This window comes from Cervus canadensis, chromosome 13 (assembly GCF_019320065.1).
Source record: "Cervus canadensis isolate Bull #8, Minnesota chromosome 13, ASM1932006v1, whole genome shotgun sequence".
In the NCBI taxonomy this organism is placed as follows: Eukaryota; Metazoa; Chordata; class Mammalia; order Artiodactyla; family Cervidae; genus Cervus; species Cervus canadensis.
In genome coordinates, this window is record NC_057398.1 from 18,991,919 (window position 1) to 19,019,393 (window position 27,475).

Below are 27,475 nucleotides of genomic sequence, written 5' to 3' on the forward strand. Positions count from 1 at the left end.
TGGCTGGGCAAATTGCCGGTCCTCAGTCCAGCTGCTCCTGGCAACTGTTGCCTGCTCGCAAGAGGCGCCCGGCAGGGCCCCCAGCACAGAGTCGCTGGGAGAGGCGGAGTGAAACGCGGGTGGAGGAGAAGTTTCGGTCCTCAGCTCCAGGCTGTTGCGCAGTTTCCCCGCAGCGTTTTTGATCGACTCTTGCCTTCGCCGTACCTTTCCAGTGTCCCTTTGCAGGGCTGATAAGAAAGACATATTCGCAGGTGTCATCTTTCCCTGGAGAAAATTTTAGTTTCAAGTTCTTTGGGAAGGCAGTTTACCAGTTTTAGGTTTTAAGTCACTTGTTGAGTGTACGAAATCGGATCTATAGGCTTATTTGGGTGGATTTCCATTTACAAAACGTACGCAGCAAACAGTATTACTCCTGATTTCCTATAAAGGCTCTACTCCAGCTGTTCAGAGACATTGTTAGTGCTGTGTTATGGACAGTAAGAAATGAACAAATACTTTGATTAAAGACAGCACTGTAATTTTCAGTTGTGGTCCATTATTTTCACTTTGATTCTGAGCATGATTTGATATACTGCATTTGATACAGGGTTTTTCTGCGCTTTGTTTACTGAATAAGAAAGCATGACAAAGCCATTTGTTTCACTTCTGTGTACCGTATGTGCAGATGTCGAAAATCTGCAAATGTCTAAACTTAGACACACTGAGGGAATGTTATTGAGAAAACGGTTAATCTTGCCTTCACATACACACACCCTCCTCGGACGATTTTCTAGAATTGATTTTAGTGAGTAGATTTTAAAAATTGCAATTTGGATAGCAGTTACAGTGAATGGGCCTGAAAATTTTGAAGTGAAGTGAAAGTAAGTCGCTCAGTCATGTCCGACTCTTTGGGACCCCATGGTATACAGTCCGTGGAATTCTCCCGGCCAAAATACTAGAGTTAGCCTTCCCTTCTCCAGGGGAATCTTCCCAACCCAGGGATCGAACCCAGGTTTCCTGTATTGCAGGCAGATTCTTTACCAGTTGAGCCAGAAAGGTGTTTACTCTTTCAAGTATTTAAAATCACTTTAGAATGTTTTTGAGCAACTCATTTTCCAAACTGGGCACATATTTCATTTTAATGAGATATTAACGATGTCCTGTGTTTTCACTAATAGTCCATAAATTTGGCCACAGACACAAGTAATTACATGCTTTAGAATCACCTAGGTCTTTGCTTGATAAAAGCTCTCCTTTAGTTTTCTGTTCTGGTTTTTTTTTTAATTATATACAATATAGCCAAAGAAACTGAAGGAATAGTAACATGAGAGATGCTACTTTTTAAAGAATCTTTTATCTTAGGGAAAATTAAAAGCATGTTCTCCCTTGTCAGCTGTTAGATAGTATATTTGGAAAATTTGTGGGACTTAACTCTTTTCTGATAAAATGCTGAGTAGTACTGATACTTGGTTAATATCTGGCTTTTACTTGTTTTAACTAGTGCTTTATAAGGTACCTATTATATTACTCTACTAATATGTAACAGTAAAAGTACTGTAATAGATGAAAAGATATAATAGATTCAAGGATATAATAAAGGATATAATAGATTAAAGGATATAAAACTTTATACAAGTAGTATTAATAAAGTTAATATAGTGGTAATATTAATACATATATTAAGCTCTTTAAAACAGTTATGAGGACAGTTAACTATATAGAAATGGATACAGATTTTAAAACAGATTTGGGGGGATGTATTAAAAAAGAAGACAGGAGATTCAATATATTAATACATGTATTGCTGCTGCTAATTTGCTTCAGTCCTGTCCAAGACTCTGCGGCCCCGGACTGTAGCCCACCAGCTCCTCTGTCCATGTGATTCTCCAGGCAAGAATACTGGAGTGGGTTGCCAGGCCCTCCTCCAGGGGATTTTCTCAACCCAGGGAATGAAGCTGCATGTCTATGTCTTCTGCATTGGTAGGCAGGTTCTTTACCACTAGCGCCACCTGTGTCATCTTGTAATTAAAAATGCTTGAAGAACTTAGGAATGGTTTTCAAAATCATGAGAAGCTTGACGCAGAATCAGAGGAATGGTAACTTTAGCATTAAAACATACATTTTTTTAGGGTTTTCCCTCTTTTGTCTAGGTAATAAGGGTACATAATCCTAGTTCTGCCATAAGTGCCTCCCACACTTAGCAACCTTACAAGTACCAACTTTTCATTACCAACTGTGAGGTAAAGCTAAACCCTTGTCGAACCAGATATTCTGCTGTAGATGTTTTCCAAACCCAAGGGTGGCACAAAAGAGGTGACATTATAGAGACGGTAGACTCAGCTAATATCATAAGGGAACTGCTGGACTGCTAATCCAATAGGAAGCATGAGCTCTGAATGTTAAACAGTTATTGTGGGAGTTTGAAATCTGTGGAGGAATTCAGTGAATCGAAAGAAAACAAGAGAAAAAATGATTAGAACAAAGAATAGACTCATTAATTCATGTATTTATTAAACATCTGTGTTGAAACAGAATAGATGCTTAATAAATATATGAATTCAATTAAGAGTATTCTTTACCCTGAGGGAATTTTTCATATATTAGGGAAGACAGAGTTTCAGAAAAACATCTATTTCTGCTTTATTGACTATGCCAAAGCCTTTGACTGTGTGGATCACAATAAACTGTGGAAAATTCTGAAAGAGATGGGAATACCAGACCACCTGACCTGCCTCTTGAGAAACCTGTATGTGGGTCAGGAAGCAACAGTTAGAACTGGACATGGAACAACAGACTGGTTCCAAATAGGAAAAGGAGTACGTCAAGGCTGTATATTGTCACCCTGCTTATTTAACTTATATGCAGAGTACATCATGAGAAACGCTGGGCTGGAAGAAGCACAAGCTGGAATCAAGATTGCCGGGAGAAATGACAATAAGCTCAGATATGCAGATGACACTACCCTTATGGCAGATAGTGAAGAAGAACTAAAGAGCCTCTTGATGAAAGTGAAAGAGGAGAGTGAAAAAGCTGTCTTAAAGCTCAACATTCAGAAAACTAAGATCATGGCATCCGGTCCCATCATTTCATGGCAAATAGATGGGGAAACAGTGTCAGACTTTATTTTTCTGGGCTCCAAAATCACTGTGGATGGTGACTGCAGCTATGAAATGAAAAGACGCTTACTCCTTTGAAGGAAAGTTATGACCAACCTAGATAGCATATTAAAAAGCAGAGACATTACTTTGCCAACAAAGGTCCGTCTGGTCAAGGCTATGGTTTTTCCAGTGATCATGTATGGATGTGAGAGTTGGACTCTGAAGAAAGCTGAGCACAGAAGAATTGATGCTTTTGAACTGTGGTGTTGGAGAAGACTCTTGAGAGTCCCTTGGACTGCAGGGAGATCCAACCAGTCCATCCTAAAGGAGATCAGTCCTGAGTGTTCATTGGAAGGACTGATGCTGAAGCTGAAACTCCAATACTTTGGCCACCTCATGTGAAGAGCTGACTCATTGGAAAAGACCCTGATGCTGGGAGGGATTGGGGGCAGGAGGAGAAGGGGGCGACAGAGGATGAGATGGCTGGATGGCATCACTGACTCGATGGACATGAGTTTGAGTAAACTCCAGGAGTTGGTGATTAACAGGGAGGTCTGGCGTGCTGCAATTCATGGGGTCGCAAAGAGTCAGACATGACTGAGCGACTGAACTGAACTGAGGGAGGACAGATATCTACAAAATTATAATTGGCATTAATTTAAATACCTAACTATTAGGCCTCAGTCTAGAAATCTAATGTTCTTGACTGGATTTCTAAGTAAAGCAGCTATTTTAATAAGATAATTTTTGTACATGAGTTTTTTGTTTGCTTTTCTGTTGCTAAGTCATGTCTGACTCTTTGCAACCCCATGAACTCCAGGAGCCAGGCTCCTCTGTCCTCCATTATCTCCTGGAGTTTTTTGTTCAGGGTAAGCAGAAATCCTGTTATGTAGTGAGAAAGCATTTATCAATTCATTGTATATAGTGTTCACAATTTTGGTCAGAAAAATAACTTTGGGGTTATATCTTAGTAGAAAAAGGTAACATTGTTATTTTTAATAAAAAGATTAAAATATTAAATAAGAGGAAGTAAAGACATAGTAACCAGCTGCATTTATTCCCCATTCTCACAAGTGATAGAAAAAATATTTTGAAGACTATTAATATAAATGAAAATGTCTTGCTGGAAATGAAGTGACTACAATAAATAGCCTTCCACTTATTCTTTGTTGAATTTGAAATTGCAATTAAACATGTAAAAATGTTCCCAAATCCTGCAACTTCTGCCAAAAAAGGATGGTTGAAGACACCAAAAAAATGTTACTTACATGAAGAATCATTAATCCAATAAAATTTTGAGCTTGTGCTATGTACTACGTAAACCCTATTCTAGGTGCTGGGGATATAGCAGAAAAGAATAGACCAAAGACAACCGTCTCTTCCTTCTAGGATTTTATATTCTATGGGAGTCAGATAAAAATCAGTGTAAGTAAAACAGTATGTTGGTCAGGAGTTTTATAGGAAAAAATTAGGAAAGGGGAAGTGAGATTTATATGAGCAGATTTCTTCTCTGTTGTCTTGAATTGGCCCAGTTCAGGAACAGGACTTTTAGACTGACGACAGTTGCCCTTAACCAATTATGTGTTCTTGGGTAAACTGCTTTCCATCTCTCACTTTTCATGTTTATAAAATTAATAGATCAAGAAAACATGTTTTATCCATTTAACCGACACTTCTGTTCATTATTTCATTTACTCACAACCACCTTATGAGGTATGTATGTAGCGTTGTCCGCATTTAACATGGGGGCACGCACCTCATAAAGGTGGCAGGCAGTCGGCTTCCAAATCAAGCCTGACTGGTGCTTGCCATTATCATTGGCTAGTGCCGCTCACTGCGTTGGTTCCATTGGTTCCTCAAGCCTATGAGCCTTAGGTCTTTTTAAGGGCTCAGTTTAGTTCCGTCGCTCAGACGTGTCCGACTCCTTTCTACCCCAACAGCTGCGCCAGGCTTCCCTGGCCATTCACCAACTCCAGGGCCCTCCAATGTGTTGCAGAGATATCTGCCTTCGGGTCAGACAGCAGCGCGACAGCGAGAATGCTGGGAGGCTTTGCGGTCCTGTCCCCGCACTGCCCACGCCTCCAGCCTCCCCCCCGGCCGCCGGCTGGCCGGGGGAGTGGAGCCGGGGGAGTGGAGCCGAGGGTGACGCCTGGGGGAGGAGGGGGAGGGGCCGGCGCCTTCCAGTCCCAGCATTCCGCGGGCGCCTACCCTCCCCGCGGAGGTCGCCATCACGTGGGCAGGGACGGGGCGACGTTCAGTTCTGTGGCGTCCGAGGGGTGCAGCCCGCGTTGTGAACCAGAAAGAACGCTCGAAGAGCTCTCCTGACGTTGACAGTCGACGGTTTAAAACATCGCTAGACACTGTAAGTAAAATGTGTGTACAACTTTCCCATGTTTTAATATTTGCTCTGATACCTTCTTTTAAAATATCTTTCAGAAAAGATCCCTCCCCACCCCCACCTCCTTACCGCAAAAACCTTAAACGGAGCAGGTTGGAGGTATATTTTTGTTTTGGAGTGAAAAAGAAACAGAATCGCGTAAACATTAAACAGGAAGGTGAGAATAAATGTTTGGTTTGGACCTTGAGATGAGAAGCACAATTTCTCTAAGGTTCAAATGTAAACGGGAAATCTACCAGTGCAGGTGTTGATTACTCCCTTACCTCCGTGTTTGCCTCGATTCCGTCATTCGTCGTCTTAATCCTTGTAAGATAGTGCCCCGCCCGCCCCTCACTCCCCCACCCCTGCCTTTTAGCCTTAATTGTGCTAAAAAGAGCGAAGTTTGAAGTTTTAATGAGACCCTGCAATTACCAATTTATTACATATTATGTATGTATTCCCAATTGTATTTCATACCCAGTAAGAAAGTTTATCCCTTTTTCCTTCCTTCAAAAAAACGTACTGCTTACTTAATCAGTAGTCCTTAATTGAAAGATTTTATACACAAGATACAAAAATCAGTTATCTTAATCTGATTCAGTACACTGTTTTTATTTCAATTTTACCTCTCAAGGTTCTAAAACATTTTATTTTGGGTCTCTGTGAGAGATTCCTTCCTTGTCTCTGTTAAGAATTAGGACTGTGACTGTTCTCCATATCTATCAGTTCAGTTTTGTTTTTCAAGCACAGGATTAGTACGTAACTGGCCAGTGGAAAATAATTATAAAAGGAACTTAATGGTAAAGGAACTGAAAATGTTCCTGGAAGCCTTTATGTGGATTAGAATAGTTTGGAAAATTGGCTTTTGCTTTGAAAACTTTGAAAGCGTCTCCTCAGCAATATTTTTTATGCTGAATGCAAGAGTCCAGAGCTTGATTACCAGTTTTGCTTCTGGTTTATCACGTAACCATAAGTGACTCATTTAAGCAGTGTTTCACTTTTTTTTTTTAACTTAAGTAGAGATAATACTAGCCTGAGAGCGTCTATAATTCACAAATAAAGTAACAAGAATTTATCTAATTATTTGGGGGTTATTGGGTATTTTAATAATGCATAGTGTCTTGTATGTAATCTATCTTTGCCATGGAGGTAGTTTTGAAATCTGAATGAGAATCCACATTCCTCTGAAGTGCAACTTGAATTTCCTGAAGGAAAGTTTGCTCAGAGAAGCTTGGTATGCTTTATGCTGTTTCTCATTTTGCATTTAGAAGTTTAATTGTGTCAAAATTTGATTGCTAGGCAATATTTTATGACTATTGTGCCCAACAAGAGATAATTCAGTACACTGATTATACTTTACCATAGGTTTTGGACAGCAAATTAAGCATTTGTGAGTAAAGAAAGATGGCTCCCACGTTGGTTATGAGCATAGACTTTGGAGTCACAGCTGAGCCCATGAAAGCAGAGATTTAGAGTTGTTTGGAACATTAAATAGTTTAAGGACCTAAGTGGAAACAGTTATTGCCAATTGGCTAATTTTCTCTTCACTAATATTAAAATAAGTGGCATATGGTTCTGATAATCAAAATAGAGTGGAGGAAAATTTACCTATAATTTTACTACTTCAACAAATAAAAAATTTTAAATTTTTATACACTCTTCTTTAGCCTCCGTTCATGGATATACATAATGTAAATAACATTTTTGCAAATAGGCAAGTTTAAGACATTAGTTTGTAAACTTTTAAAGGTTTTGTCTTAATTATATAAATAGAGCTTTCTGGTTCTGCCTCTCTGATCTACTAGTGATGAAAGAGCAGAGCTTTCCTTTAGTACAGTTTCCACTTGTTTTTCTCAGTTCGAAAAATAAATATCTAGTTGCATTTTCACTTACTAGTTAGACTAGTAATAAACACTTTCTGAGACTTATTTTGTGGTAAGGACTGCACATTATCTCTTTAACACTCACAATGCTTCTTTCATGTAGGTAGTGTTATTCTATTTTGTGGTTATTAAGAAAACCAGAGAAACAGGGAAGAGTTCACAAAATCAGGTGCTGGAGCAGTCATTCAGGCCTAGGCAGTCTGACTTTAGGGGACTGTGCTGCCAGTCTTTCCTATTTATAGATTCACTATATGGATGTCAAGTTGTATGTGTATGCAGGAGATGATCCTGGAGGCTGACTTACAACTTCTTTGTATAAAAACAACAACAACAACAAAAAAAACAACAAACAGTATTTGTACCTTACTCTTGGTCCTTTAATGGACCAGAACCTGGTGGTCCGGAGTCAACGATGAGAAAGTGAAAGAAGGAAAGAGGCTAATATTCCCTGGGTTACGCAGCCAGCCTTCGCGCTCCAGGGAATCAGCCAGAAATAGAGAGAGAAAGACAGACATGGGGACCCAAGCTCTGATGGAGCAAAGGTGTTTTAATCAACATGGTATGGGCATATATACTGTCTTACAAGGTAGTTATTCTCAGCAGAGATAAAGATTAAAATTCCAGACTTACAAAGCATAAGGCAATCCATATTAAAGAGAAAGAGTCATAAACAATCACTTTTACCGTATGGTTCATAAGAGGGAAGAGGGTACTTAAACCACCGTATTGAAAAACTAACAAAGGAAATGCCTGGATTCCTCAGGAGAGGCTTGCCTCTCTTAATTCCTGAATACTCAGGAATTAATAAGGAAGAGAGGATTCATGACAGATCCAAAACAGCACACAGGAAGCAATTGCTTCCTGACACCTTACAACAACCATGACCACCATATGTAAAAAAAATGTGTAGGAAAACAGGAGTAGGGAGGTGTTTAGTGTCTTCACAGTTGAGGCATTCACCTATAGTTTTAATAGTTGTGGCAGCAAAAAATGTGATTTATATACCAGACAAGTTATTAAGACTAAATTTTCCCTTTTTTTTATTAGAGATAAACATAAAGTAAATACAGGGTTTATAGTGAAAGAGAGCTATGTTTTCTTCATTAAAAGTGTTTATAAGTGTTTTTTAAATTTTATAAGGAGCATCAGAATCATCTGGTGAACCTCTTAACACAGATTCCTGTACACCCTCAAAGTTTCTGTCTAATAAGTCTAGGGTGGGGCCCAAGAGTTTACATTTCTAATAAGTTCCCAGGTGATGCTAATGATTTCCAGCTAATGAATTTAGTAAGGAAACAAATATTAGTGGTGGTTGTCCAAATTGTTGGCCTGATAGTGAAACCTCAGTAGCGTTGAGCAACCAGCTCCTGTTTTAAAATCCTATCCTCTAATAAAAGGAACTTGAACTTTTTTGCCCGGGGGCGGGGGGGGGGGAAGCACTTGAATCTAGGCCATGGGCAGGGAAAATATAAGAGGAGCCTGAAACATTTTGTGGTGCTGGAAATTAGGGAAATGTTCTAAACGGTTTGGGAGCTTGTTGAAAAGACGCAAGAGTGACTTGAAGGAGCTCCTGATTGCCAACGTTGGAACACCTTGAGTAATAGAATGCATAATGGTAGTACTGGATTTTAACTCATAGAATAAGTGGCCATAAGTCCGTACTGACATAGCTGAGTACATAGATAGGATTCAAGGAGGGGCAGCTCTTTATTATAGAAGAATTCCAATGAATAAACACAGCAAGAAGGAAATAGAAAATCACTATTAGGCAAAACAGCAGCATAGTAATTATCGCAAACAAAATGTGCCTGTCATGCTGGTAGGTGAAAGTTTGAGGAAATGCAGGATATTTGCACAGTCTCAGAGTGTCTCCCCAAGATAATTATTAGTAACTTCACAGTGGAGATACCGTGATAACTGACTGACCAAGGTTAAAATCTCCACAGAAATAAGGCATATGGATTTCATGAACCCAGTGATGTGATGCACTTAGAAGGACACATCATTTCTTTGGTGTTATTCTTGCCCCAAATGCATAACGTCTTTATCTTTCTACTCATGCTGCTGCTGCTGCTAAGTCGCTTCAGTCGTGTCCGACTCTGCAACCCCACAGACAGCAGCCTACCAGGCTCCTCTATCCCTGGGATTCTCCAGACAAGAACACTGGAGTGGGTTGCCATTTCCTTCTCCAATGCATGAAAGTGAAAAGTGAAAGTGAAGCCTCGCAGTTGGGTCCGACTCTTCGTGACCCCATGGACTGTAGCCCACCAGGCTCCTTTGTCCATGAGATTTTCCAGGCAAGAGTACTGGAGGGGGGGTGCCATTGCCTCCTCCTTTTCTACTCATGGGTAAACATTATAAACACAAATTGAGGGACATTCTACAAAATAACCAACTGGTATTTTTCATAAGTATCAAGGTTACAAAGACCAGGAAGAGTCACAAAAGATAATGACAGAAACTGTCACAGATTGAAGACTCAGTAGAATTAACAACTAAACGCAATGAGGGATCCCAGATTGAACCATGGAACAGAAAAGGAACATTAGTGGAGAAACTGACAAAATTCAAACAGTCTGTAGTTAATTGACTTGTACCATGTTAATGTCTTGGTTTTATAACAGGTATAAAATTAGTTAAAAATAAAATGTTTAATAAAAACGTGCTGGCTTCATGTAGATACTAAAGATGATTAGTGGACTTGAACTGACACTGGGAATCAGTTGTGCTGCCCACTGTTGGAATCGTAGCAAACTCTCTGAACCTTTGTGCGTTGCTTTTTGCCTCTACATAAGTCTTCTTAAAATTGAGATACAAATCAGAGGAGCTGGGAGGGAGTAGAACAAAGGGTAAGAAGGAAAAGAAAACTTTCTGTACTCAGAAAAGGTATATAACTGAACTGCTCCAGGCTCTTGAAAAGAAACAGTTCCCTAGGGAAGTAAGTGGAGTGCTTTTTGTTTCTAGTGTTTAGTACTTTCTCAACTTGCCTTTTAAAATATGGGATAAGTACTTAGGGAAAACACTGGGAAATGACTTTAAAATTTAAAAATATTAATCCTGACTTATTATGACAATGGATATGGTACAGAGGAGTGGGCAAGACTTAGATACTTAGTTTTCAACACAGACATGCGTGGTGTTGGTTGTTGTTCAGTTAGTCCAACTCTTTTGGGATTCCATGGACGAGCCTGCCAGGCTCCTCTGTTCATGGAATTCTCCAGGCAAGAGTACTGGAGTGGGTTGCCTTTTCCTTCTCTAGGGGATCTTCCTGACCCAGGGATCAAACCTGAGTCTCCTGCATTGGCAGGTGGATTCTTCATTAGTGATCTACCAGGGAAGCCAAAATTGCTGGTACAGATTCAGAAATACCTAACCTTAGCGCTACTAGGTCTCACTATTGAAAACTGCGAATTAACTTTAAAAGTTTGGCCCCTGGTGTTTTAAATTGAAACTGTAGGCAGAATTTGAACCGTGAACTTGTGTCCGTTAGGGCAGAGTAGATTGAAATGCACCAGTAAATGTCTAAACCAGTTGTTCCCCTTTGTGGAATGCCAGCAATGCACAAACACACCTCTTATGTTTGTCAGTTCTTTTTTTTTTGACTGCACCTCTCGAGGCTTGTGGGATCTTAGTTCCCCAACCAGGGATTGAACCCTGGTTCTCGGCATTAAGAGCTCAGAGTCCTAACCACGGGACCACCAGGGGAATTCTCTTTGTGTCAATTCCTGTGCGACTCAGGATATTTTTTGTTCAGCTTACCTTCTTTCAGAGAGGGAATAGTGTCTGTGCCAAATAGTGCTGGAGTGTGCCTTCTCTCTGATCTCACGACTTTGCCAAATTCAAAGTAATTCCTCACAAAACAGACTGAAAACTTCTTTCAGGAGCTTGTATTTTCATAATATATTTTAAGCAAAGAATTATTTTAGGTTATGTGAATTTAAAAAGAAGAGGAATTTTTTTTTGCATACTTTATAATCTGTGCTGTGTGTGCTCAGTTGCTCAGTCGTATTTGAATCTTTGTGACCCCTTGGACTGTAGCCCACCAGGCTCCTCTGTCCATGGAATTTTTCAGGCAGGAATACTGGAGCCGGTTGCATTTCTTCCTCCAAGGGATCTTCCCAACCCAGGGATTGAGGCACCTCTTGCGTCTCCTGCATTGGCAGGCAGATTCTTTACCACTTTACCTGGGAAGCCCTACTTCTTCACTCTCAACATCTAAATTCAGAACTGGTTAATGAAATATGAAGCTTTTGAGATTTCACTTTATATGTGAGACTTAGGGGAAGATACCCTGGAGTAGGAAATGGCAACCCACTCCTCTGTTCTTGCCGGTTAATTCCATGGACAGAAGAGCCTCATGGGCTACAGTCCATGGAATCACAGAGAGTCAGACATGACAGAGCACACACGCATGAGACTTCCAGAGAAGCTCTGTCTCATACAAAAAATAGTTTTGATTATTGATTAACTTTAGGATAAAATATTCCACAGAAGAAAATATTTAAAATGGAAACTCAAGAAAATTTAGAGCATTTGTATTTTTTCCATGTCTGTCTTTTGGTTTATGTATTATATGAGGACCTGGCTGAAATGATATATTTGCCTGGAGAAGTCACCCCAGCTCTACTCAATCTGAAACATATTATCCAGCCTAAAAAGAATAAGGGAGTTTTTGTCTATCAAAGGCAGATGTGAGCTGTCTAACTAACATGCATTCAGGAAATAGCAATTCTTGATATAGACTCAAAATATTTAGAGATGATTATTTAATATATATTGAGCTGCCGTTTTTAGTAGATGTAAATTTAACTGGTTTAAATAGAACTGCATTTTCTATTTTGATGTTAAAGTGCTGTTTTCTAAATTTTCCTCTAATAAAGCTGCAGAAAACATCTCACACACAAAAATTTTGACTTAGGGAGTTCCCTGGTGGTCCAGTGGTTAGAACTGGGCACATTCACTGCCATGGCCCAGGTTCAGTTTCTGGTTGGGGAACTAAGCCTCACAGTGCAGTAAAAAAAAAAAAAAAAAAAAAATTTTATTTGTATTTTTCTTTTGTAGAGTTGGTCTTCTGTATCTACATGTCCTATGTCTGTGGATTCAACCAACCATGAATAGAAAATATTTGTGAAAAAAAATTCCAGAAAGTTCCAAAAAGCAAAACTTGAACTTGCTGTGCTCTGGCAACTATTTACTTAGAATTTACTTTGTATAAGGTATCGTAAGTAATCTTGATATTTGCATAAGTTATATGAAATCCTATGCCGTTTTATATAAGGGACTGGAGTGTTCATCCCTCCTTGCATTTTGGTATCTGGGTGATCCTGGATTGAATCCCCCACTTATATAGGATGACTGTATAGAGTTTATGTGGTAGAGAAGCCTTTTAAACTTTGTTTTTTGCTCACTATTGTTGGCTGGAAGGTTGTTGAAAATAAAAACATTCCAACTTCTTCCGTGGGCCTTCTATAATTTTCTGTGATTTCTATAGGCAGTCTTTTACTATTCATTTGAAAGCCCTTAAAACCCACCCTGGTGGCTCAGACAGTAAAAGTGTCTGCCTGCAATGCAGGAGACCCAAGTTCAATCCCTGGGTCAGGAAGAAGATCCCCTGGAGTAGGAAATGGCAACCCACTCCAGTACTCTTGCCTTGAAAATCCCATGGACGGAAGATCCTGGTAGGCTACAGTCCATGGGGTCGCAAAGAGTCGGACATGACGGAGCGACCTCACTTTCACTTTCAAAAGCCCTTATTTTAAAAAAAAAAAAAAAAAGCCCTTATAAGACCTTTACCTAAAGCACTGGTTCCACTCTGGATTCCCTGGACATCTAGAAGTTCTGTAAGGTTTTTCTCTTTGTATTTATAATATTTAGCATTGTGCCTAGTGCATGGTGGTTTCCTCAGTAACTTAAACAATACAATAATCAGTTGAGTACTGGTTGTTTCCTGGGTATTTTCAGCATTTCTACAAGCATAATGATGCACAGTAGTAAAGATATGGGTTTGATGTCTGGGTCTGAAAGATCCCCTAGAGTAGGAAATGGCAGCCCACTTCAGTATTCTTGCCTGGAAAATTCCATGGACAGAGAAGCTTGGTGAGCTATAATCCATGGGGGTCACAAAGGGTCACATGTGACTGCGCATGCATGCAAAAATGGTTATCATGTATTCACCTCAAATGAACCACTTCTGACTTAAGCTAATGGTGTTGAGAAAGGAAACAAATCCAGAATGTCTCAGTCTTTCCAACTTTATGTTACAGGTGCTTTGAGTATCATCTCTAAAGTATTGAAAATTTCTTAACCAGGGCTATTAACCCTTGGTTTTTACTTGTTTTATTAGAAGTGCTGACTGGCAGAGTTACATGTCTAATTAATAAAATGAGAAAATGACATTATTACAGGAATGGTAGCTGTTCCAGCATCCTTCCAAAGTGAGATCTGAGGGGGGAGTGTACGAATAAAAATTGCCTTTGATAGTGAAATGGTTCGGAACCATTCCTGCTCAATGGTTCCGAACCATTTCAGATTCTTTTGGGAATCTAAATGTGTGTACAGTTGACTTTTGAACAACACAGTTTGAATTGTGTGGGTCAACTTACATGCAGATGTTTTTCAACGATAAATAGTATGGTACTGCATAGTCTGTGGTTGTTTGAATCTTAGGATGTGGAGGAACCCTGCTTCCACTGCAGGGGGGCGCATCCCTGGTGCAGAATTAAGATCCCTACTTGCCGTGCTGTGCGGCCAGGGGTAAAAAAAAGGATTAGTATTCCACAGATGGGGGATTACTGTTGAAGGCTTGGCCAGGTGAGGCCAGTTGAGGTCCTTTGGGCTTCATCTTGCCTGGAAGGAGAGTGCTGCTTTTCTAATATGCACAAAGACACCATATGAAAAAACAAAAAAGTGCTGCACAGAGATTCGTGCCTTTATAAAATATGCCAAGATAAACTTTCCTTTCCATTGGGTAGCTAATGGAGAAATTAATTCCATTAATTAACATTAGGTAGGGTTTCCCTAGTAGCTCAGCTGGTAAAGAATCCGCCTTCAATGCAGGAGACCCCGGTTCGATTCCTGGGTCGGGAAGATCCTCTGGAGACAGGATAGGCTACCCACTCCCAATGTTCTTGGGCTTCCCTGGTGACTCAGACAGTAAAGAATCCACCTGCAGTGCGGGAGACCAGGCTTAGATCCCCGGGTTGGGGAGATCCCTAGGAGGAGAGCCTGGCAACCCACTCCAGTATTCCTTCCTGGAGAATCTCATGAACAGAAGAGCCTGGCGGGCTATAGTCTGTGGGGTCGCAAAGAATCAGACACGACTGAGTGACTGAACAACAACAACAAATAGCTGATTTACAATATTATATTTCCTTTTACCTTGTTTGTAGAAAGAGATAGTTGCTTGCAATATTATGAGAAAAACACAGCTCCATGTCTTTCTATAGCGTTCCTCTTCCTCAGTCACCCACCTTGCCTCTGAACAGAATAATTGCTGCTGATCTTCTTGTCCACAGTTTGAAAGTTTGGTTTTGCCTATTTATCTGTTTTTCTAGCCCACTCATATTTTCTGCTCTGCTCTAAAGAGTGGATATATGTTTAAGTATAACTGATTTACTTTGCTGTATGGCAGAAACTTAACAACATTGCAAATCAATTATACTCCAGTAAAAATTATTTAAAATATAAAAATGAAGATAGAAATAGAAAAAAATAAAATATCAAATAGAGGTTATGTAAATTGTTAGGATTTGTGATACTGTGACCATTCATGTACCTCCAACCATTCAAAGAAAAAATGTTTATAATTATCTTTGAAATACTCTGTATGCCTTTCCTGACCCCATTTACTTCCCTCTCGCATCAAAGGTAGTAATTATCCTTGTGCTTATCTTTTTCTTTTTAGCTTTAGTGCATATTTATTCCTAAGCAATATATTGAAACTATGTAGATGGAAACTATTACATAAGAGAGAGTATTATATCCTTCTGCTACTTGCTTTTTATAAGAATACGTCATTTTTTTTTTTTAGCCATTCTACTGTTTGTGGACACTTTAGCTGTTATTTTGCTATTATACATAGAACTACCATGAATATTTTTATTCATGTTTTTAAATAAACATGTAATTTTCCCTAGGGTAATTACCTAAGAGTGGAATTACTGAGTTATAGGAAACGCACATTCTCAGCTTTATTAGATAATGCCCAAAATGGTTATACTAATTTATGTTCCTGTCATTAGGGTATAAGAATTCAAGTTACTCTATGTTCTCTGATATATATTTAATATATCAAAATGGTACATGTTTTATGGGGAGGAAAAGTAAAGAAGGAGAGGGAATATTGTCTCACTGTGCTCAGAGCCATAGCAGATTAGAGACTAAGGGGATGAAGTATAATCAGGAAGCTCTGGGCTCCATGTGGTGATTGACATGAACAGAGGTACAGGTTTGATGGGATTGGTTTGTCCTCATATTTTCAAGCAGATAATGGTAGTGAAATTGTGAGGGTGAGAAGTGGGAAGGTTTGAGAATCTTTCCAGGAGTATTTTGGGGAAGGCCTCTTCACTCTTTGGTGATAAGGCTGGGAATGAGTTAGGAGGCTGGTAGTACGTGATCTTGTTCTGATCATTTAGTACTTTGGAGCCCCCTTTTGATTCCCTTCTTACCTGTAGTGGTTTGGAGGACCAGGGGAGGGTCAGTTTTGTCTGGAACGTATGGAACACTAGAGTTCTCTTGGTTCAAGAATACTTGGAGCTCTCAGTTCAGTTCAGTCGCTCAGTCGTGTCCGACTCTTTGCGATCCCATGGACTGCAGCACTCTAGGCCTCCCTGTCCATCACAACTCCTAGAGTTTACTCAAACTCATGTCCATTGAGTCAGTGATGCCATCCAGCCATATCATCCTGTGTCGTCCCCTTCTCCTCCTGCCTTCAATCTTTCCCAGTATCAGGGTCTTTTCAGATGGGTCAGTTCTTCTAGTTAGGGGGCCAGAGTATTGGAGTTTAGCTTCAGCATCAGTCCTTCCAATGAATATTCAGGACTGATCTCCTTTAGGATGGACTGGTTGGATCTCCTTGCAGTCCAAGGGACTCTCAGGAGTCTTCTCCAACACCACAGTTCAAAAGTACCAATTCTTCAGCGCTCAGCTTGCTTTATAATACAACTCTCACACCCATACATGACTACTGGAAAAACCATAGCTTTGACTAGACGGACCTTTCTTGGTAAAGTAACGTCTCTGCATTTTAATATGCTGTCTAGGTTGGCCATAACTTTTCTTTCAAGGAGTAAGCATCTTTTAATTTCATGTCTTCAGTTACTATCTTCGGTGATTTTGGAGCCCAGAAAAATAAAGTCTCTCGCTGTTTTCATTGTTTCCTCATCTGTTTGCCATAAAGTGATGGGACCAGATGCCATGATCTTATTAGTTTTCTGAATGTTGAGTTTTAAGCCGACTTTTTCACTCTCCTCTTTCACTATCATCAAGAGGCTCTTTAGTTCTTTGCTTTCTGCCATAGGGGTGGTATCATCTGCATATCTGAGATTATTGATACTTCTGCTGGCAGTCTTGATTCCAGCTTGTGCTTCATCCAGCCCAGCGTTTCTCTTGATGTACTCTGCATATAAGTTAAGCAGTTAATATATAATATAAGCACTTGGAGCTCTAGTGCTTTCTTAACTCTTAAAGTTGGAGAAATGAAGGTTGGGAGAAGGGTGGATCTATCCTGAGCATTTGGAGCTTTACAGCTTCTTCTTGATTCTGCTATAATAGAGATGTGGAGTCATGGGGGAGGGGAAGTCTTGCCGAGGGTATATAGAGCCCACATTGTCAAACTTGTTAATTTTTGCCAGTCTGGTGGAAATGAAATATGGTATCTTGTGGTTTTAATTGAGTTTCCCCTTTTTACTCTAAAAATTCCAAAATTCTCTATCTTTTCAACATCAAACTTCGTCATATAACTACCACTAACTTCTGTGTTAAACCCCACAGTCAATGTGGGTTTTATTCATCATCTCTTTCATGTACCCTAGATTTCCTGATTCAGCAAGTGAAACTTCTACTGTAGTGGCTCCTGACAGTAGACCCTCAGGGAAATCTGCTATACCCTATGTTGCCACCACAAAGGTCAGAAATCCTATTTTGTGTTCATTCTTGCGTGAGGGGCTGGATTGGTAGCCTTCACACATTGTCACCTTACCTCATAAAACACATCAGTGTATCGACTCTGATTCTATCTCACCCCATCTGGAGTCCCCACCAAAATATTCACTCCATGTTGCAGCCCTATCAGAGGTGGCTCTCCAGTTATCTTTTAAAGTGTTCATTTTAAAATCGAAGAATCACAGCTACTATTGATAGTCTGTAAGGAAAATGATTTGGCTGATCACAGCTAAGGATATAACTGCCTCTGCTTTTCAGGCTATGTCTTTATACAGTTTTAACCCTGTGTAAATGGGACACCCATCTTCCCCAGTGTTCCTTAGTGCTTTCACAGAATCAGGCCTCAGAATTCACGAAAGAGTTGCTGGAGAAAGGCAGGCTATATGTCGTATTCTGATGGTCTGTGGCATACTCTAGGTGGCTCTCTAGTTGTTCAGTACATCTTACTCTACCCCACCTTGTTTACTTGCTACATTTAAATGTCATGAAGGGAGTACAAAGATGGTGAAAGTGCCTGTAAATCCCAACTGATTTACTATATATGTCCCAAGGATAGTTCAGGACTTTGCTTTAATTGGCTTAAACTTAAATGCTTATAAGCCTATAAAGACGGATGTGGGCAGTGAGGCATGTCCCTTGTGGTTTCTTTTCCAGCCTTCAAAAGGATTTCATCCAACTTTCTATGGATAGTTATTAAGAATATTATCTAATAATTTTGTAAGGTTTTCCTTGCATTGAAGTCTGTTTTAAAAGGCTGTAACCATTGTTAACATTATCCCACCCATTATGGTAATACTATATATGGCACCCATTTCATGGAAGACAGATAAAAGAAATCTCAAAGTTTTACCATGTATATGATTATACAGACTGTAGTATTCCCAAAGTGCAAAAGGAGGAGGAAAAATAAATACATAGTCCTAAAAAATAAATGAGACTAGTACAAATCTTAAATGAAGCAAAATCTTCCCTGTTGCCCAGTTGAGCATAAGAATAATTCCCAACAGATAAGTTGGTTTGAATCCATATAAAGTTGTCATGGGGAATCCCATGAGACAATTCTTCTGCACCTTGACTGACCCAAATGATTTCCAAATGCATGTTTCTAATGATATTGTGAGCAACTCAAAGCCCATATGAGTTGTCTGAAGTTTTATTATTTACAGGTATGTGAAGCATTCCCAGAACCGTTCAACCAACTCAACAGCAGCTACTTCCCTGTGACTGGGTCCTGATTAAGGTCCTCCCAAGAAAGACTTCATTGGATCCACGCTCAAGAGGACACTGCCAAGTTTTCCTGACCCCTCTACATCGCTATAAAGCACTAAGGCCTTAAGACTTGGGTACTTGTATTACAACGGCAAGAGTGCCAGCACCCACCAAAGACTCACTGGACTGTCAGCTTCTGTTTCACCAAACAGACATAATAACTTACCAGCAAAGCAGAGTAAGCCAAGTGCCTCTGCACATACCACCAGCTGATAACACACGAGAAAAAGTAACTTAGACTAGAACCCTGTCTTTTCTTAAGAAGCTCAGATTTAAAGGCGCTCTTGTGACATCTGTGCTGCTAGTAGTGACTGATAACAGACTGGATCAGTCCCTGAGTTTGGAGACTGGCTACAAGTGAGTGAAAAATAGACAAAGAAATCGTGAAGAATTGCACGGAGGTGCAAGCCAAATTTTATCCTCTCCAAGTAATGGTGGTTGGACTGAGAAAGTGCTAAACCGAAACTGTAATAGGTCTGGTTACTTGGGTGTCTCTCTGTGTTATCATTGTTGCCTCTTACTGTTACATTTGCTGTCTGTATTGTCTCTCCAGATCCCAATGTTTTCAGATAATTCACATTGCCCTGACTGTGGGCAGCAGTGGTTCCCTAGTTTAGAACTAGGCCATTGGTTGTACCAAACTGAACTGGTTGAGAATGAATGTTACCAAGTGTTCTTAGACCGTATTAACAGAGCTGATTATTGCCCTGAGTGTTACCCTGATAATCCTGCTAATAGAAGCCTTGTTCTTCCTTGGTCTTTCCCACTTGAGTGGGCTCCTCAAAATCTTACCAGGTGGACCTTTGAAAAAGCCTGCCACCCATTTCTTCTGGGTCCTCCACTGGTTAGAAAAAGAATACATGACTCTAGAGTTGCTGGTTTTAACCCTGCACTACAGTTAATCCTGACGAGGACAGACAAAACCTTAAACAAAAAACTTGGCCAAAGCAAGTAACTTCTTAAACAGTCAAGATCATGGAGACTCTAGAGGGTTTTGTACTAGTAGCCCAAGGAAGATGGAAAAATGACTCCTTTCTAAATCTGATCCAGACTGTCACTGCTTTGGGAAACTGCTTAAATTGTTGGATCTGCTTCCAGGGTCTATACATCTCTTGTTCAGCATGAATTTAATTATTAGTCCAAGCCAGACTGTTCCTCTGGAACCTGACTAATCCATATTTCCTATGTTTGGGAATTAGCTTGCTCCTCCTAAAAATCTCCACAGCCTAATCATTGACGTTATTGTGACAAGGTAGTCCTGGAGGAGAAGCCTATACTGTGTGTACTTTAATTCTAGTAATAACTTTTGTGGGAAAGCATCCTTGTAGCTGAATTCTAGATTATTCCAGTAAAACAATTAGACATTTAATAAGAATCTATATTCTCAATTCCACCTCTTATATATTAATCAGTGATAATTATATATATATATATGATTTATTCATATCTAACCAAATGTTCATCATTGGCTCTATTTGGTTTATTCTCAGTGTGGCTTTGACCTTCCTTATTAACTGGTCACTGTCAGAGAAACCACATTCAATCAGGCAATACCTGAATAGGTTACAGAAAAATATGCAGAAATGCCACTATCTAGTTACTTGGCTCTACATAAGCAAAGACTCTCCTGTCTTTGTGGTGACTGAACTTAGAATGTCCTCCTCTGGAAATGGAAAAGTACCTGTATTAGGGGCTAGGTGACAGAAGGAGTTATCAAACTTGACTCCATATAGATTATGAACAGTTTAGGGGAAGCATTTTTCTTAGAACTAAAAAGGACTTACCTGACATTGGCCTCATTCTGGCCTTCACTTGTTCATGAGAATCATGGAACCAGAGTTTGAGTTAAGAAACTTGGAAAAAGCAGCTGAAAACATCTCAGAGTCCACCTAACAATTTAAAAATTCCACTTAAGATGCTAAATAATCCATTGCTTATGTAGAAACTCAACAATGGTCTCAAGGTCCCAGGTTCTTTCTGTCTTTCCCCTCTGGGATCCTTATTGTATTGGCTTTTTGTCCACATAGTTGTTTTCTCAGTGAGTACAATGTAGCTTGTTGCTGCGCCAGACATTTCAATCTCTCTCAAAGACTGGAAGTAGAGAGCAAAAAGCTTTGTTCTTTCAAGTCTCTATTTTTTATTTGGGAAGAAAATCTCTCTCTCAAAAGTCCCTCAGATTTTTCCTTACATTAATTACATCAGGGATTTCCCCTTACACCCTTGATTCAGAAGGGAGCCTGGGAAACCTGACAGAGGGGAATGGAGTTGACATTGCCTGGGTAGGACACGTTGTCTCCCCTAATAAAATCAGGGCTCTTTGAGGAAGAAGTGAGGGATGAATGGCTGTTGGTGTGCAGCAAATCATGCCTGCCACATGTTGTTTAAAGTCATCTGTTGGTCTGTATAAAGAGTGTACCCCGAGATCTGCCCTGTATCTGCCTTATGTCTGTCATGATTGACGTTCTCTTCTGTTCTATTACTGAATAAATTGTGTGTGGACTGCTATACTGAGTGAAGACTAATTAGTTTATTAATCAAGCCTTGGTTAAGAACTACAGTATCCTAAAGCTTTATCTAAAAAGTGAAAATTTACTTTGAGGTATTGCTTTTGAGGATGGTATTATAATCAATATTACTGTCTCCTAAACTTTCTCAGACACACACCAAAACACACTGCTTATGTTCAATTCAGGAGAATAGAGAAAGTTTCTTTTGTTTTTGTTTTAACCAATCTCATTCTTAAATAGTAGGACATTAAATGGATTTGTACAGTTGAGTTTCAAGTCAGTGCCTGGGTGAGCTTGTCAAAAATGCAAATTTCCTGATCTTACAGAAATTTTGATTTCCAAGGTTTCTTATGGGGCCCAGGAATCTACATTTTATAAATAGTGCCTCAGAAGATTCTTATGCAGATGCTCTATGAACCATACCTTGAAAAATACCATAGCAGCATATCCATCATATTTAGTTACCTAGCTTAAAAGACTAGGAACCAAGAGTACTCATAACACTGTAAGATGGTGGTAGTTATTGTATTTTGCCAGTGACATATAAAGAGGTTTCATAGCAGCCTGAAGGACTCTGCTGATATTTCAGGTGATAACTCAGTCACATTTTTCTCAACTGTTTGTGGGGAGGGCTCTATTGTAGCCCTTAAACAGTTCTGTAGGGTGTCATTATAAACTTTGTGAGCATATGGGCAAGAGAAAGGAATCAAAAATGCTAATTTTAATACTACATTAAGAAGGGTACTTTGCCTTCATACATGATTATTACCACATACCTGATATGGTCAGCTCTCAGAAACAACATCATGTGGTAGAGGTCATAAAATGGAGCAGGGGAGAAAATTTAGAAAACTGCATAGCTTTTCAGCTTAGGTCTTTAGTAGGACTTCACTGGGTTTAAAACATTGCAGACTATTCTAAAATACTCATTCATGGTTATGAATAATGAATTTGAAAGTATAAGTGTATTCCTAAAATTAATTCTTAACACAGATGATCCACTGTTTTGGATGATGTGAGCCATAGTAAGCTCCACTTCCATCCTCTGGGAGAGTTGATAATATTACTTACATGTAATGGTGGCCATTTCTAAAATGACTTCCAGAAATACTTTCTTTTACTTTAATGCAGACCTAGGAGTAGAAATTTAATGGAAAGTATCTACTAAAGAGAAGGCTGTCTTGGATTGTGGGTGACTGAGTTAAGATTCATCTCTTAACTTGTAGGAGAACATAGTCCAGGCAAGCACACATGCAAGAAAGAATTCCATGACATCCAAAGACTAGGTGGCAGTCATAATACACGTGTCTGTAAAAGTGAGTTGAGAGCCATACCCCTCTGGAGTCTCCGCTGGCAGCCCTTGAGTCTCAGTGCAGTCTTCGGAACACAGCTTGAAAACTGCTTGTTATAGAGGGAAAATAATGGCCTTGCAGCCAGCTGACCTCAGTTTGTCTTCTGACATTAAATGAGCTTGGGCATTTTAACCTTTCTCTGTCCAGTTTCATTTATGAAATAAGTTTTGTAATAATACCTTCTTCATACTGTTGTGAAGTTTAATATGTGGTACATGTCTATCAGTCAGCACCACAGTAAATCTTTAGGATGAGGAGCGGTATAAGAGAATGAGGCAAAAGTTAGAACTAGGGATAAGATAGAGTCTCAGTTTTAGAATAAGGATTAAGGCCAACTGTTAGAACTTGATGCTAAATTATCAAAAATTTCTTAAATCTTTTCTGATGAAGGACAAGATTTGTCTTGTACCTGAGGTCAGGCCTGTAGTCGTGTGAATCACATGGTCTGAGATGAAGATTAAGAGGCTTAGGATGAATGACCCAAGGCAGATCCTTGTCACCTTTTTTTAGGCCCATTTATAATCATAATTGTGGTAGATATAACTAATTTATTTTATGATTTATTATCACCTGAGACTTTAACACAATGCTGAAAAAAGCAGTTAGAGAAAAGTTGAATGTGTGTAAATTTACCCAGGTCATATGTGCTAGAGTCACAATTCAAACCTAGATTTGGAGTGCCTTGTAGTATGTTTACTGTGTGGTTTTATTGTTGTTGTTTTGTTGTTTTAGTATCAACAGTTGCTTTACTTAACAGCTAGGGTCCCACAGTCAGGATACCTGAGTTCAAATCACCTGAGTTCAAATCCTAACTGCCTCTACTAGTTGTGTGTTCTTGGGTAAGATTCTTAACCTTTCTCTGTCTCAACTTCCTCATCTGTAAAATAGAAGGAATATTAAGTCCATACATCATAAGATTGAAGTTTCCAGGATGGAATAGAGGTTAGGTAAGGTCCTACTGCTCTCCCAGCCCCAATTTATTCTTGAGAGTAGCTTTCCTTTGTCCTGTCTCCTCTCAGCTGATTGTGACAAAATGCATAGGAAACTGTTGTTGAAGTGTGCCTTTGTAACATAAGTTCATTGTGTGTGGGCTCAGAGTTAACCCTTATAGGTTTTTCATTTTGATTCTTAACTTTTCCTCACAGAAGCTAATACATTACATTTTATTACTCATTTAAAAAATTTATCAACATCAATCATTTAGAAAAGTGCTGAAAATAGTGTTCACCTATGCACCCAGATCTAAAATACATTAACACAGGAAAGATGTCCTGTGCTCTTGGATTGGAAGAATTAATATTGTTAAAATGTCCATACTACCCAAAGCAGTCTACAAGTGTAATGTGATCCTTACCGAATTACCCACGGCATTTTTCACCAAAATAGAAAAATAATCCTAAACTTTATATGGGACCATAAAAGACCCAGAATTGCCAAAGCAATCCTAAGGAAAAAGAACAAAGAAGGCATAACCCTCCCAGACTTCAGGCAATACTACAAAGCTACAGCAATCAAAATGGCGTGATATTAGCACAAAAACAGACATACATGGGCCAGTAGAACAGAATAGAGAGCCCAAAATTAAACCCCCACACCTATAATCAGTCTCCAACACAGGAGGCCAAATATATACAATGGGAAAAGGACAGTCTCTTCTGCAGGTGATTTGGAAAAGTTGGACAGCCACAGGTAAATCTGTGAAGTTGAAACACTCTCACACTATACAGAAAAGTAAATTCAAAATGTCTTAAAGACTTAAACATAAGACATGAAACCATAAAACTACTAGAAGAGAACATAGGCAAAACATCTGACATAAATCGTTACCAATATTTTCTTAGGTCTGTCTCCCAAGGCAATAGAAATAAAAACAAAAATAAGTGGGACCTATTTAAACTTACGAGCTTTTGCACAGCAAAAGAAACCGTAAACAAAAAGACAACCTACAGACTTGGAGAAAATATCTGCAAATGATGCAACTGACAAAGTCTTAATTTCCAAAATATATGAACAGCTGATACAATTCAACAACAACAAAAAAACAAACAACCCAATTGAAAAATGGGCAATTTTCATACAATAGTAGGATACAAATTCTATTCAAGTTTCTATAAACTAGGAGACACTGAAACATATACAGGAACATAAAACAGTTGCAAAAATTTCATAAACTAAAGATACTGACATCATACACTATAAATCGTAATTATGTTGAATTGGTTCATGGTGCTTTCAGGTCTCCTGTATTCTACTTTTCTGTGTACTCATTCTGATAATTTTTGAGAGTTTTATATTGAAGCTCCAAATAAAAATCTTAATTTACCTACTTAAAAAATAGTGGAACTATCTAATTTTGTTCTGTATTTTCCAAGTCTCCTGTAATTGTGAAAAGAAAGAGAAAAAAAGAAAAATGGGCAGAAGACCTAAGTAGACATTTCTCCAAAGAAGACATATAGATGACCAATAGGCACATGAAAAAGATGTTCAGCGTCACTAATTATTAGAGGAATGCAGATCAAGACTATAATACCAGTCAGAATGGCCAAGATTAAAAAACCTACAAATGGAATTTCCCTGGTGCGCAGTGGATAAGAATCTGTCTGCCAATGCAGGGGACATGGGTTTGATCCCTGGTCTGGGAAGATTCCACATGCTGAGGAGTAACTTAAGACCACGTGCCACAACTCCCGAGCCCACTTACTGCAACTGCGGAAGCCTGCACACCCTAGAGCCTGTGCTCCACAAGAGGAAGCCACCACAGTGAGAGGCCTTACATCCCAAGGAAGAGCAGCCCCACACTCTGCAGCTGTAGAAAGCCCAGGCCACAAAGCAACAAAGACCCTGTGCAGCTGGAAATAAAAGTATTAGAAAAGAAAAAGCAACACTTCTTAGAAAAAAAGTCTACAGATAACAAATGCTAGAGAGGATGTAGAAAAGGGAACCCTCCTACACTGTTGCTGGAAATGTAAGTTGGTGCAGCCGCTACAGAAAACAGTATGGAGGTTCCTCAAAAAAACAAAATAGAATTATCATATGATCTAACAATCCCACTCCAGACAAAACTATAATTCAGAAAGACAGGGAATTCCCTGGTGGGTCAGTGGTTGGGATTCTTTGCTTTCACTACTGAGGACCTAAATTTAATCCCGATGGGGGAACATCCTGCAAGGTTCTTGGCATGGCAAAAACAAAAAGATACATGTACCTCTGTGTTCCTAGTGCCAAGACTGTTCACAGTAGCCAAGACATAGAAACAATGTAAATGTCCATGGATAGAAGATGATATGTAGAATCTAAAATATGACTCTAATGAACTTATGAAACGGAAAGACTCACAGACAGAAGGGACTTGTGGTTGCCAATGGGGAGGGAAGTTAGGGAGAGTGGAGTGGGAGTTTGGGGTTAGCAGATACAAAGTATTATGTACAGAATGGATAAACAACAAGGTCCTACTGTGTAGCACAGGGAATTCTATTCAATATCCTGAGATAAACCATAATGGAAAAGAATGTAAAAAGGAAGATGTGTGTGTATATATATATATATATATATATAACCCAAATCACTGCTGTTTGGCAGAAATTAACACAACATTGTAAATCAACTGTACTTCAATTTTAAAAATAGATAAAGTATACTAACCTTTTGCCACATATACCTCATATTTAAAAAAAATGCTAAAAAAAATGCTTAACAGATGACAGTTGAAACTCATTCTCTTTCTCATCCTCTTCCTATCCTTTCCTCCACAGAAGCAAACATGTATCTTTTCTGATCATGTGTTTAATTTTTATGTACATTTAAACAATGTACACTGCAATAAAATAGTTGAACACTTTGAAATTTTTATTGCTCAGTAACAGTTGTATATAAACTGTTCAGTTCAGTCGCTCAGTCTGTTCGACTCTTTGTGACCCCATGAACTGTAGCACACCAGGCCTCCCTGTCCATCACCAACTCCTGGAGTTTACTCAAACTCATGTCCATCAAGTCAGTGATACCATCCAGCCATCTCATCCTCTGTCGTTCCCTTCTCCTCCTGCCCCCAATCCCTCGCAGCATCAGGGTCTTTTCCAGTGAGTCAACTCTTCGCATGACATGGCCAAAGTATTGGAGTTTCAGCTTCAGCATCAGTCCTTCCAGTGAACACCCAGGACTGATCTCCTTGCAGTCCAAGGGACTCTCAAGAGTCTTCTCCAACACCACAGTTCAAAAGCATCAGTTCTTCTGTGCTCAGCTTTCTTCACAGTCCAACTCTCACATCCATACATGACCACTGTAAAAACCATAGCCTTGACTAGACGGACCTTTGTTAGCAAAGTAACGTCTCTGCTTTTTAATATGCTATCTAGGTTGGTCATAACTTTCCTTCAAAGGAGTAAGCGTCTTTTCATTTCATAGCTGCAGTCACCATCCACAGTGATTTTGGAGCCCAGAAAAATAAAGTCTGACACTGTTTCCACCCATCTATTTGCCATGAAATGATGGGACCGGATGCCATGATCTTAGTTTTCTGAATGTTGAGCTTTAAGACAGCTTTTTCACTCTCCTCTTTCACTTACGTACATTTAGTTCTTTAGTTCTTCTTCACTTTCTGCCATAGGGGTGGTGTCATCTGCATATCTGAGGTTATTGATATTTCTCCTAGCAATCTTGATTCCAGCTTGTGCTTCTGCCAACCCAGCATTTCTCATGATGTACTCTGCATATAAGTTAAATAAGCAGGGTGACAATATACAGCCTTGACGTACTCCTTTTCCTATTTAGAACCAGTCTGTTGTTCCAGTTCTAACTGTTGCTTCCTGACCCTCATACAGGTTTCTCAAGAGGCAGGTCAGGTGGTCTGGTA

At 39.4% G+C, this 27,475-nt stretch overlaps 2 protein-coding genes across 7 annotated transcripts in view; both read left to right on the forward strand.

The window, feature by feature from the left end:
- Positions 1-5,303: 5,303 nt before the first annotated feature.
- Positions 5,304-21,272, forward strand: LOC122451879 (torsin-1A-interacting protein 2). Of its 5 annotated transcripts, none has more exons than XM_043484932.1 (3): positions 5,312-5,439; positions 17,369-17,462; positions 18,665-21,272. In XM_043484932.1, exon 3 carries the CDS (start codon positions 19,327-19,329, stop codon positions 19,720-19,722), a length of 396 nt encoding a protein of 131 aa, XP_043340867.1. In that variant the 5' UTR covers positions 5,312-5,439; positions 17,369-17,462; positions 18,665-19,326; the 3' UTR covers positions 19,723-21,272. The 5 variants fall into 5 exon arrangements, with proteins under 5 accessions (XP_043340866.1, XP_043340867.1, XP_043340869.1 ...); XM_043484935.1 differs by lacking the exon at positions 5,312-5,439 and adding an exon at positions 12,428-12,553; XM_043484931.1 differs by lacking the exon at positions 17,369-17,462 and having other exon boundaries at positions 5,304-5,439.
- LOC122451878 (torsin-1A-interacting protein 2-like) overlaps positions 5,310-27,475 on the forward strand; it is a 41,982-nt gene continuing 19,816 nt past the window's right edge. Inside the window, exon 1 of one of the 2 annotated variants that reach the window (XM_043484929.1) lies at positions 5,310-5,439. The gene's annotated coding sequence lies outside the window, so the exon portion shown is untranslated. Of the gene's footprint in view, positions 5,440-12,427; positions 12,554-27,475 lie in introns of those variants that run through there. The other variant, XM_043484930.1, reaches the window with a different exon arrangement.

Bases quoted from the DNA above. Each gene is read 5' to 3' on its own strand.
- LOC122451879 (XM_043484931.1), top strand. From the start codon at position 19,327: ATGTTTTCAGATAATTCACATTGCCCTGACTGTGGGCAGCAGTGGTTC.